Source organism: Geotrypetes seraphini, chromosome 4, assembly GCF_902459505.1.
Source record: "Geotrypetes seraphini chromosome 4, aGeoSer1.1, whole genome shotgun sequence".
In the NCBI taxonomy this organism is placed as follows: Eukaryota; Metazoa; Chordata; class Amphibia; order Gymnophiona; family Dermophiidae; genus Geotrypetes; species Geotrypetes seraphini.
The window spans coordinates 171,028,294-171,040,923 of NC_047087.1; the positions used below are offsets into that span (position 1 = coordinate 171,028,294).

General features: G+C 42.5%; 1 protein-coding gene across 1 annotated transcript in view; it reads left to right on the top strand.

Moving 5' to 3' along the window:
• PDPR (pyruvate dehydrogenase phosphatase regulatory subunit) overlaps positions 1-12,630 on the top strand; it is a 200,297-nt gene that overhangs the window by 79,394 nt on the left and 108,273 nt on the right. Inside the window, exon 5 of the mRNA XM_033941677.1 lies at positions 1,753-1,916. Within this exon, the coding sequence (XP_033797568.1) occupies positions 1,753-1,916 (164 nt within the window). The remainder of the gene's footprint in view (positions 1-1,752; positions 1,917-12,630) is intronic.

The following is a 12,630-nucleotide window of genomic DNA, read 5'->3' on the forward strand; positions in this document are numbered from 1 at the left end:
TAAGTATAGGACAGGCTGAATGGATCATTCAGGTCTTTATCTGCTGTCATTTACTATGTTATTGTGTCACCTCATCCTTAAACACCCCCCCCCCCGTCATTATCCAGCATCTCCCCTTTCTTGTCCCCCATAGTCCAGCATCTCGCCTTCTCTGTCTCCCTATAGTCAAATATCTCCCTTTTCTGCTCCTATCTAATTCTTTTATATTATCTAAGATAGTTAAACCCTAAACGCGCATGTTCACTCCCACCTGCGTGTTCCCTGATCCCTGATCTGTATGTCTGTGACAGGTAAGAGTACGCATGCGCGCTTAGGGTTCTATTCTAATGACTCGCGGCAGGTAACACACCACGACTCCCTCCCCCCCCCCCAACGCCAACCCTACCTGGCACATCCGAAACCCCCATTGACCCTCCCAGCCAAACCTCCCACCGCGAGAGGAACACAAACCTCCCGGTTCCAGCAGCATCTGAGGCACAGTAAACAAGCGCTGCTTCGTGGCCTTCTACTGGCCTGATTTCCTCTGCTGCGCCCCTGATGACATCATCAGAGACGCGGCAGAGGAAATTAGGGCAGTAGAAGGATGCGAAGCAGCGTGTTTACTGTGCCTCGGATGCTGCTGGAGCTGGGAGGTTTGTCAGCTGTCTAGCGTTGAGAGGGTCGGCTGGGAGGGTCAACGGGGGTTTTGGGTGTGCTGGGTAGGGTCAACGCCAGGGGGAGGGGGGCTTTAAATGGAAACATGCTGCTCAGGGGCATGGGAGGCAGGCAGGCATGCTGGCATGGGGGGGGGTTAAATGGAAACATGCTTCTCAGGGTGGATGGGAGGTAGGCAGGCAGGCTGGCATCGGGTTAAATGGAAACATGCTGTTCAGGGGGATGGGAGGCAGGCAGGCTGGCTGGCATCGGGGGGAGTGGGGGTGGGACAAAGTCTGGAAGATAGTGATGGGGACATAGGAAGGAGGCACTGGGGCACTAAGGACATAGAAAGGGGCACTGGGGGCACTAAGGACACAGTACGGAGGCACTGGGGGCACTAAAGACACAGTACGGAGGCACTGGGGGCACTAAGGACATGGGAAGAAGGCACTGGGGGCATTATGGACACAGGAAGGAGGTACTGTGGGCACTAAGGATGTAGGAAGGGGTACTAAGGACATGGGAAGGAGGCACTAGGGGCACTAAGGACATAGGAATGGTTTCTAAGGACATAGGCAGGAGGCACTGAGGGCACAGACAGATAAAATGACAGACAGACAGGCAGCATCCAAGGAGAGAGAGAAAAAGAAAAAAAAATAGACACAGACATCTACTCTAGCATCCGTTAATGTAACGGGCTTAAATACTAGTAATGTAATAAATAGCATAGTAAACGATGGCAGTTAAAGACCCACCTGGTCCATGCAATCTGCATAGTCATCTTTTTTGAGATGTGGTGACCAGAACTGTACATTATGAAACACTGTCATTTATTAAAGGCCATGTAGAACTTTTCAGGACAGTTCAATATTAAACTGCTATGCCAGATTACATTTGGATTAGGACATGGGAGGATGATGGCAAGTAAAAGAAATCAAATGTCAGATTTTACTTTTTTATGGCGCTTCACCACCTTTAGAGCAACAGAATTCCTTTTGATATTAGAGGAATTCATTCCAGTGTGATATTCTCAGATTGAGAGTGCTTTGCTAGATGCTCAAAGTGCAAGTACATTTAGAAGTACTCTACATACTAAGTTTTTTTTCTGTCTTGTAGAATAATGGGAATACCTTGCGAAATCATCACACCAAAACAAGTGGCTGAGCTGCATTCTCTGATCAATATCCATGATCTGGTGGGGGCTATGCATGTCCCTGAAGATGCAATTGTGTCATCTGCCGATGTAAGCCTCGCACTAGCAAATGCTGCTTCTCATAACGGTATGACACAATCTCTGAAAGAACACAGGTCAATATTCAGTTCAGCTGATCAGTGTTTGTTATGTAATTTAATTATTTTTATTGCTGGCCATAGAGAGGAGGCTCATTTTGTGATCTTTAGTCATATTTTTTACAATACACATTCACAAGTATAAATTTGTGTCTATGCAGCTGTGCACTGTCAGAGCAGGAAATATGAGTCTATTTTTATAAAGGCTCATAAGTTCAAATAGGTAACTTTTTGGACTTCTCGCATAGATGTCCTGCTGTAAAATGAAGCCTTTAGTAACTGGAAAACCTTGAATGTTGCTTGCATCTCACATAGCCTCCCATACACTCTTTCCTGTTTTCAGTATACTTGCACAAAGAGGGTAATTAACAGGTCACCTAGGTCAAAAGGCCAAGGAGGTACATATGTAGTTTTATAAAATACCAGCAAAAAAGCAGCCAAAATAACTAAAATATACTTCATGACTGTGCCCACATTCTGCCCCAAATATGCTTGCACTGGATCATCCACAAATATGAGCTTACTTGGAGGGGTAATCTTAAAGAGGTATATAAGCATATACATTATATTCAAAGAAGTCTTTATAAAATATCACAGATTAAAGTAACTGTATTTAGTGTATGTGTTAGTGGGTCCTCTTCTGCTGCTACCCCGCTGCTTCTCTTTTCTCAACCCTTTTCTCCTCCATTTTCCATTTTGGTAAATAATGCTGTCATCGTTCCAGTCTCCTCTGCTCGCAACCTTGGAGTTGTCTTCAATTCCGACCTCTCATTTTCTACGCACATCCAGCAGACTTCTAAGGTCTGTTGCTTCTATCTCTACAACATCACCAAAATTTGTTCCTTCCTCTCTGAGCACAATACCCAGACCCTTGTCCACACTCTCGTAATCTCACACTTAGATTGCTGCAATCTACTTCTAACTGGTTTGCAGTGCCACCTCTCCCCCTGCAATCTTTGCAAAACTCTGCTGCACGACTCATATTCTACCAACCTTGCTACACTCATGTCGCCCCTCTCCTTAACTCATTTCACTGGCTCCCTATCTACTTTTGCATAAAGTTCAAGCTCCTATTGCTGACCTACACGTGTGTTCATTCTGCTGCCCCTCAATATCTCATCCCTCTCCTTATACACCTCCCAGAGAACTCCATTCCTGAGATAAGATGCTCTTAGCTGTACCCTTCTCTTCCATTGTCAGTTCCAAACTTCATTCCTTTCATCTAGCTGCCCCCTATGCCTGGAATAAGTTACCTGAGTTTCTCCGCCAAGCCCCTTCCCTTACCTTGTTTAAAAGCAGACTGAAAACACACCTTTTTGTTATAGTCTTCACTCCATAATCCTACTCACCATTGTCCACCAACTCAGTGAGTATGCCATCCTGTTTGTCTGTCTTGTCTGTTTAGATTGTAAGCTCTTTCAAGCAGGGACTGTCTTTCTTGTGACTCTGTACAGCACTGCGTACGTCTAGTAGTGTTTTAGAAATAATAGTAATAGTAGTAGTAATGGTAGGTAAGTGAATTAGCAATAAAGTTTAAATAGTATACCTTCAACTACCTCTGACAAACATAAGAAATGTGAAACTTAGTTAAGATCTGGAGTGCCCTTTATTTGGTTATGCAGTAAGCAGGTTGCTAGCTTCAAGTTAAAATTGTTGCAAACGGCAAAATCATTTTTCATGATTATATAACTGTCTTCTTTCATTAAATTATGAAATGGATAGAGGGAGTGTTCTAGATATGGTGTATTTAAATTTTAGCAAAGCCTTTGACAGTATTCCACACAGGCGTCTGATAAATAAATTGAGTGTCCTCAGTATTGGCGCCAGAGTAATGGACTGGGTCAAGAACTGATTGAGTGGAAGGCGATAGAAGGGAATGGTCAATGGAGATCGCTCTGAGGAAAGGGATGTTACCAATGGTGTGCCTCAAGGTTCAGTTCTTGGATCTGTTCATTTTTGTAAGTGATATTGCTGAAGGGCTACAATAGAGTAGACATCCAGAATAGTGTGAGTAACATGAGGAAGAACCTAGCGAAGCTTGAAGAATGGTTTGAAATTTGACAGCTAAAATTTAATGCTAGGAAATGCAAGGTCATGCATTTGGGCTGCAAAAACCCAGGGGAATGGTATGTGCACTCAGAGAACCAGCATCACAGACAACCTAAGGCCCTTAGTTCCCGTGCTGGACTGCTAAGGAAGAGAAAAAAGACTTCACACACAACACAAGGATCAATATAATAATCAAGAAAGCTTTTGGAAAACAGAACACAGGTCAGCTTAAAGCAGCTGAAACCTCAGGTCTGTCTCAAAGAATCCCTTCCAGTCTCGTGCTTTTTATTGGATTCAGATCACAGTTACACAAGCAGTTGTCAATCATCATGTCATCAGTTATATATGTCATTGGTCATATGGTCTGAGCACTTTACAAATATTTAAGTATTTATATAGTAATATTAAGAGCTGTGATTAAGTTGATGTGAATTGATCACAGTGCCATAAATCACACCATTACTCATATCAGCAAAACCCATTACCTTGCAGGAAAGGTGGATATAGGCATAAGAATCAGATTGTTGGTCTTTTGTTCTACCCGCAGAAGGTACACAAAGGTTATCACTGGCGCATCACATTACAGTGAACATTTGGTTCAGTTTACCCATTCTGTGTCTAAGTGCAGTTGAGGGGCACTGTGCCCTACTGAATCTCAGTTCCTTGTTCTTTTCCACATTGCTTAATACTCCCGTTCACATTAACCTCTCCACCCTTGTGATTTCCTGCAGATATCCAGGATGTGAGTTAATCTGGTAAACAGACTTTTCTGGTTATAACTTGTTTCATTAGGGCAAAGGGACATCCTCAAAGCTGTAATAATAATAATAACTTTATTCTTCTATACCGCCATAGCAATTTAATCAGCATGGCATGCCAAAAGATTCAGGGGAAGATTCTCAAAACTTAATGTTGCTTTTAATGTGGTCGCTAAACTCCAAGCGGGGCAGCGGGGTTTAGCGGGGCAGTATTGTACCAGCTGATAATCAGTATGGCTCACCGTGTACTTTACAGAGCTTCCTAACTATCTCTGACTCTGCCATGCAAATGTAATACAGTGAGGTCTTTAATATTAAAATGAGTACTCTGGGCGATTTTCTATCATCGCTGTGATTCCCTAACCTCGTTGTAGTACATTTGTGGACAAATTTTTCTGGCAGGGTCTGAGCTGTCATAGCCTTACTTTCCAATCAGTGCTTAAATGCTGATTGGCTCAGGCAATGACAGGAAAGTAAGGTTTGACAGCTCAGACCCCCCTAAATTAAAAAAAGAAAAGAGAACCCAAATCAAAGATCAGCAGGAGGGCTTCCCACTCCATCCTGCTACTGCTGTCAACCCCTCCAACACCCCTCCCCAGCAGCAGGAGGGCTGCCCACTCCCCCCGCCGCTGTCAAACAACTTTCCTGACACCCACCTCCGGCAGTGAGAGTGATGCCCACTCCTGCCCCCTGATGACCCCCCACCTTCACTAAGGCCACCAGGAGGGATGCCTACTCCCTCCGGCAGGCAGTATGCAGGATGCTGAGCTGAATGCCAATGTGCGAATTGGGACAGCGTCACTCATGGGAAGATTCCTCCTATGGGAGGACCCTTAGGTGTCTGGGCCAATCACAGCCTTAGGCACCGGGAAGCGGAAGGCCCACCATTTTTAAGAGGTAGGTATCTCTTAAAAATGGTGGGCCTTCCGCTCCCCTCTTCTCCGTCAGCTGATGTTCTAGCAAAATTCTTCTACGAAAAGGTTACTTCTCTAAGATGCTCCTTCCCGCCTACAGTCTCCTACAACTCCCTGGTGCCCACTGATTCTATCCCTACACTACCTATCTCCAACCCCATCCCAGCTGACAGATCTTGGACTACCTTTGAGCTCATCTCTGAATCGCAGGTCCTTAAACTCTGCCTCAAACTAAAAACTTGTACCTGTTCCTTGGACCCATTCCCCTCCTACCTTTTTGAGAAAATTCCGACACAGGCCATCGCATCTCTCACCAAACTTATAAATTCTGCCCTTCTATCGGGCCTATTTTCTTCTGAAATGGGACACATTGCTCTGACCCCATCTACTGAAAAAATCTGATCTAGACCCCTCCACCCCATCCAGCTATCGTCCAATAGCAAATATCCCTCTCCTAACCAAGATGCTAGAGTCTATCGTATCTTCCCAACTCTCGTCCTACTTAGAAAGATTCTCTATTCTCCTTCCTTACCAATATGGATTCAGACCCAATTTCAGCACCGAATCCCTATTGGCCTCACTCATCTCTAAGGTTCAACAACTTCATTCCCGTAATAAGTTCACTGTTCTTCTTCAATTTGACCTTTCTGCTGCTTTTGACGTAGTCCATCACAATATTCTAGTCTTCCAACTCTCCAAGATAGGCATCAACTCCACAGTACTAGACTGGTTCCCAAAATTCTTACGTTCCCGTTCTTATACCTTAGCATGAACGGCACCTCATCCTCCCCCTGGAAACCGACATGTGGAGTCCCGCAAGGTTCACCTCTATCTCCTATTCTTTTCAATATCTATATGTCCTCTCTGAAACTCCTCCATCTATCCCCCCTTGAAACACTCTACACTTATGCTGATGACATCCTTGTCCTCCTCGAGACCGACTCGAACCTCACTAACCTCTCCGAGAACATATCCTCATGTATATCGAACCTCCAAAACTGAGCCCTCACTGTTCAAATGAAACTAAATGAGTCCAAAACAAAACTACTTTGGCTCGGTCCAATATTAGACCATTTACCCACCTCCATTACACTGTCCTCCGGCCCCACACTACAGCTTGAGTTCTCAAGCAAAGTTCTAGGCATCATCGTGGACTCCTCACTATCCTTCAATGACCACCACCACTCCCTGGTAAAAAAAAAATGCTTCTTTAGCCTTCATATGCTAAGGAAAGTGAGATCCTGTTTCCATCAAAAACACTTTGCCGTCCTTTTACAATCCATCATCCTTTCCAGATTAGACTATTGCAACTCTATCTACTTAAGCCTAACTAAGAAAAGCCTCCTCAGATTCAGAATGCTGCGGCTAAGCTTATTTTCACAAAAAGTAAATTTGATCATGTCTCACCACTTCTATCCAAGCTTCACTGGCTTCCAATAATCTCCAGGGTCTACTTCAAATGTGCCTGCCTAATTTTCAAGATCCTTCATGGCATTCTTCCTCCCGTTATTCCACTATCTTGGAATTCCTCTAATCCCAATTCCACCAGATCCTCCCCAAAATTAAAACTATCTTTCACGTCTATAAAAGGTATATCCCATGCTGGAAAACTAGGGACATCCCTCCCCTTTAGAATCACCGGGCTCTGGAACAACCTTACATTCCCTCTCCGAAATTCGAACTCCCTCCAACTCTTCCGAAAACATCTGAAAACTTGGCTTTTCTAAAAAATGTAACACCTCCCCCCTCTCTGGTACCTAAACTCTCTATTCCTCCTTTACTCTTAATCCACAATCATCCTTTGAAGTTCCATTCTATCTTAGTCCTGTAAACCGTGCCGAGCTCTACGATCGTGGAGAAGATGCGGTATACAAACCTAAGGTTTAGTTTAGTTTATTCACCACTGTTTCTGTAGTATTGCATTGTATGCAGAGCCTCGCTTCTATATGGTTCAGTTTTTGTATACATATTTCTTCCTCCCCCCTTTACAAAAGAGCAAAAGAAACATAGAAGCATGATGGCAGATAAAGGCCAAATGGCCCATCCAGTCTGCCCATCCGCAGTACCCATTATCTCTTCCTTTCTCTAAGCAATCCCACGTCCTTATCCCAGGCTTTCTTGAATTCAGACAGTCTCTTGTCTCCACCACTTCCTCCGGGAGACCACTCCATGCATCAACCACTCTTTTTGTAAAAAAAAAGTATTTCCTTAGATTACTCCTAGCCTATCACCTCTCAACCTCTCATGCCCTCTCATTCCAGAGCTTCCTTTCAAATGAAAGAGACTCAACTCATGCCCATTTATGCTATGCAGGTATTTAAACATCTCTATCATATCTCCCCTTTCCCGCCTTTTCTCCAAAGTATACATATTTAGATATTTTAAGTCTGTCCCCATACACCTTATGATGAAAACCATGCACCATTTTAGTAGCCGTCCTCTGGACCGACTCCATCTTTTTTGAAGGTGCAGTCTCCAGAATTGCACACAATATTCTAAATGAGGTCTCACCAGAGTCTTATACAGGGCATCAGTACTTTCTTTTTCCTACTGGCTTCTTTCTTTTGTAATAAGATTCAAGATGTATGTAACAAAACAGATTTTTCCTTTATTTCAACTGATGTGTCACCATCTTCTTTGTTAGATTCTGTTTCTGAACTTTTGTCAGGGTTGACTGGAGTATCCTCATCTCTTTTACCATATACTACTGTCACACCTCTGGTTTCTTAGACTATCTTCCATTCCATTTCTTCCCTTTTTCTTGCTAAAATTTTTGCTACATTATCCTTTGCATTTTCTATATTGGATCCCATAACCCTGCCTTTTCTAAAGACTGACTAGGTACCTGTACATAGTGTCAAATCCACAACTCTCACCTCCAGAAGTGAGATGAACAATGAACTTCCAAATCAAGGAGGAAACAACAGATGACCAGGAATGTAATTTATTGAATATCGCATATAACAGACTCGGTGAAAAATTGGCCTGCCTCAGGGGTCAAAACATGCTGTGTCATCAATAAACCAGGAAATCAAAAGAGAATATCTAAAAGTTCTATAGCATGTAGACACAATTTTCCATGCAGAGCCGGACCAGTAATGGAAACAATGTGCATTACTGGTCCCGTTCTTCATGGAAAATTGTGTCCATATGCTGTAGAACTTTTAGAAATTCTATTTTGATTTTCTGGTTTATTGGTGACACAGCATGTTTTGACCTCTGAGGCAGACAAGATTTTCACAGAAACACAGTGCTGTGTTGGATCTGTTATATGTAAGATTCAATAAATTACGATCCTGGTCATCTGTTGTTTCCTGCTTGATTTGGAAGTCCATTATTCATCTCACTTCTGATTTCCTGCTCTCATGGGATTGGTGTCCTTCCTACCTCTGGTGTTTTGTTCCTTTACCCTTTGACTTCTTATGTTGAGTCTAGGTGCTGGAAAAATGCAATTGTCAAAGATACCTAGAAAGCCGGCTCTTGATACATCTAACCCCATATCAAATACTTCAATTTTCTCAAAAATTGTTGCTTCCTCAACTTCAGTCTTTTCTCAGCAAAACCAACTTATTGCATCCTAGACAATTTGGATTTTGTGAAAATCATAGTATAGAATCCTGCTTACTATCGCTAATAGATGATGTTAAGCAACATCTGAACTCTTTCCTTAGCAGTTTCTCTTGATCTGTCCTCAGCTTTTGATTTGATCAACCATCAGATCCTTCTAGCTGAACCCTTTACCATCAGGATCGGAAGCATTGTTTTGGAGTAGTTTAACTTATTTTTGTCCGACAGTTTTTTTTTTTTTCAGATAAGAACTTAGACCTCCTCATGATTGGAGTTCTCAGGGATCTGTTTTAGCTACTGTATTATTCAATTTGTTTCTTAGTCTTCTTACTACATTGGTCCCATCTCTAGGCTTTAGTCCTTTCTTATTTGTAGATGATATTCAATTCTCTGTTAAATAGATCTATGTCACTTAGGCCCAAATTCTGTAACCAGCACCTAAAGTTAGGCACCTTTTTCGGAGGCACCCACCTAGATAGGCGCCTATCTAAATTGAATAACAAGCTCAATTAAGCTTTTTAGTTGGCACTGATTGAAATATAGGCGCCTATCAAGAAAGCACGATTTTGTAACAGGGCGCCTCTAAAAATTTAGGTGGTCTTCAAAAAAATAGGCGCTATGCATGTTAGGTGTGGGAGTGGCTACGTGTTAGGTGCCTTTCTTACAGAATCACTTCTCTTGAAGCGTGCTTAAGCACTCACATGGGTGTCTAACTTTTAGTTGTGCTTAGAGCTGGCCTATTTAATGAGCACCTCCAAACTAGGTGCCACTCAGCGTGATTCACTAAACAGCACCCAATTTTACTTGAATCGCACTGAACAGTTCCTATATCGGTGCCTACTGATATACGTGATTTATTTGGACTTCAGCAAAGCTTTTGACAGCGTCCCACACCGCAGGCTGTTAAACAAACTAAAATCTATGGGATTAGGGGATACACTCACTACATGGGTTAGGGATTGGCTAAGCGGTAGGCTTCAAAGGGTGATGGTAAACGGCACCCCCTCCAAAACATCAGCAGTGACAAGTGGAGTACCACAGGTCTCCGTCTTAGGGCCGATTCTATTCAACTTATTCATAGGAGATATTACCCAAGGGCTTAGAGGAAAAGTATCACTGTTTGCCGATGACGCCAAACTATGCAACATAGTAGGTAAAAGCAGTGTGCCTGACATTATGACGCAGGACCTACGGCAGCTGGAACAGTGGTCGTCAACTTGGCAGCTAAAAAATGTAAAGTGATGCACCTAGGTAAAAAAAATCCACACAGAACTTACACACTAAATGGTGAAACCTTGTCCAGGACCAAGGCAGAACGTGATTTAGGAGTGATCATTAGTGATGATATGAAGGCTGCCAATCAGGTGGAGATGGCTTCGTCCAAGGCAAGACAAATGATGGGCTGCATCCGTAGGGATTTTGTCAGCAGAAAACCTGAAGTCATAATGCCGTTGTACAGATCCATGGTGAGACCTCATCTGGAGTATTGTGTTCAATTTTGGAGACCGCACTACCGGAAAGATGTGTTGAGAATGGAGTCGGTTCAGCGAATGGCTACCAGGATGATCTTGGGGCTCAGGGAACTCACGTACGAAGAAAGGCTAAAAAAACTGCGGATGTACTCGCTGGAAGAACGGAGAGAGAGGGGAGACATGATTGAGACCTTTAAGTATATTACGGGACATATAGAGGTCAAAGATGCTATCTTCTGTCTTACAGGGCCCTCGGTTACAAGAGGGCACTCGCTGAAAGTCAGGGGAGGGAAATTTTACGGTGATACCAGGAAGTACTTCTTCACCGAAAGGGTAATCGATCATTGGAACGAGCTACCTCAGCAGGTGATTAAAGCCAACAACGTGTCAGATTTTAAGAGAAAATGGGATATTCACGTGGGATCTCTAGGGGAATAAACGTTAGGGAGTGGGTCATTGGTGTGGGCAGACTTGATGGGCTAAGGCCCTTTTCTGCCGTCAATTTTCTATGTTTCTATGTTTCTACCGTTTGGGCGCTTCTTATAGAATTTGCCCTTTAATGTTTATCTCAGGTGTCTGCATGGCTTTCATATAACCTGATGGTTTTAAACCCAAACCAGTTCCAGGCTTCTGTTTTTAAAACCTATTTCTTTGACTTTGCCAAATCAGATCTATCCAGTTTTTGACTAAAGATGCTATTCATACATTAATTCATGCTCTTGTCTTACTAGTCATTTAGAGTATTGAAATTCTCATTCTCTATAATATGTGACCGGATGATCATACATCTCCACTATTCATTGAGTTACAGAGTGAAATTATTATTGCCTTTAAGGCTATGCAGGTTGGTCTGCTTGCATCTCTTTTTAACACACTTATCCCTCAGGTCATGTCTCGAATTCTGCATTCATGTAACATCTGTCATTCTACCCCCTCTCATGCTCAACTAGCATCAATATGCGACTTGGCTTTCTAAAACTTGGGGCTCCTTTTACTAAGGTGCGCTAGCGTTTTTAGCACACGCTGCCCCTCTGCGCTACACGTAAAAACTAACGCCAGCTCAATGGCGTCTACTACATGCGCTAAAACCGCTAGCGCAGGTTAGTAAAAGGAGCCCTTAGTTACCCTATGAGCTCCCTTTCCAAGTACTTTTACCAAAATGTAAAGCTACTCTTAAACCCTTTTTTATAATAATTCTTCTTATTGTCAAATTAAAGTATAACATACTGTACACCCAAAGTACCTCTTCATTCCACAAATAACATAATAATTCAATAAATTATAAGAAAAGCAATACAAATGGACTTAACATCTTAGCCCAAAAAGCAGGGCCTAATGTAAATATAGATCTTCATATCCAGCAAAAGCATGTGTAGTGTACTGTTACCACACGTGGAAATTGACCCATGGACACCAAAGAACCGATAAAGCAGAAAATTCAAAAGAGCCAACTATTGAAGATAATGAAAACACAAAGCGTAAGGCACATAAGTATATCAAGATACCAGCAAGTAAGTATGCAGGCTCTGTAATTATTGAAGCCAAGACTTCTCAAAATATAAATCAAAATATAACTTTTAAATGTAAATACTAATGAAATTTATATAGTCTTCGCATACACTCAAAAGTTGTGTAATCCGGCAAGAGCCGAAGCTCCTATAGTCGGACCCACCGTCCTATCACTGTGTATGACTTTTGTGCAGAGAATTAAACTGAAAGCAAAGTGCTCTTTGTAAATTATCTTTGTTCTCAATGGCAATAAAGAAAAGTGGGTCTGACTATAGGAGCTTTGGCTCTTGGCCGGATTACACAACTTTTGAGTGTATGTGAAGACTATATAAATTTCCTTAGTATTTACATTTAAAAGTTATATTTTGATTTATATTTTGAGAAGTCTTGTCATTCTTTTTGACCTCTCAGCCTTACACCAATTGAGAATAGTTT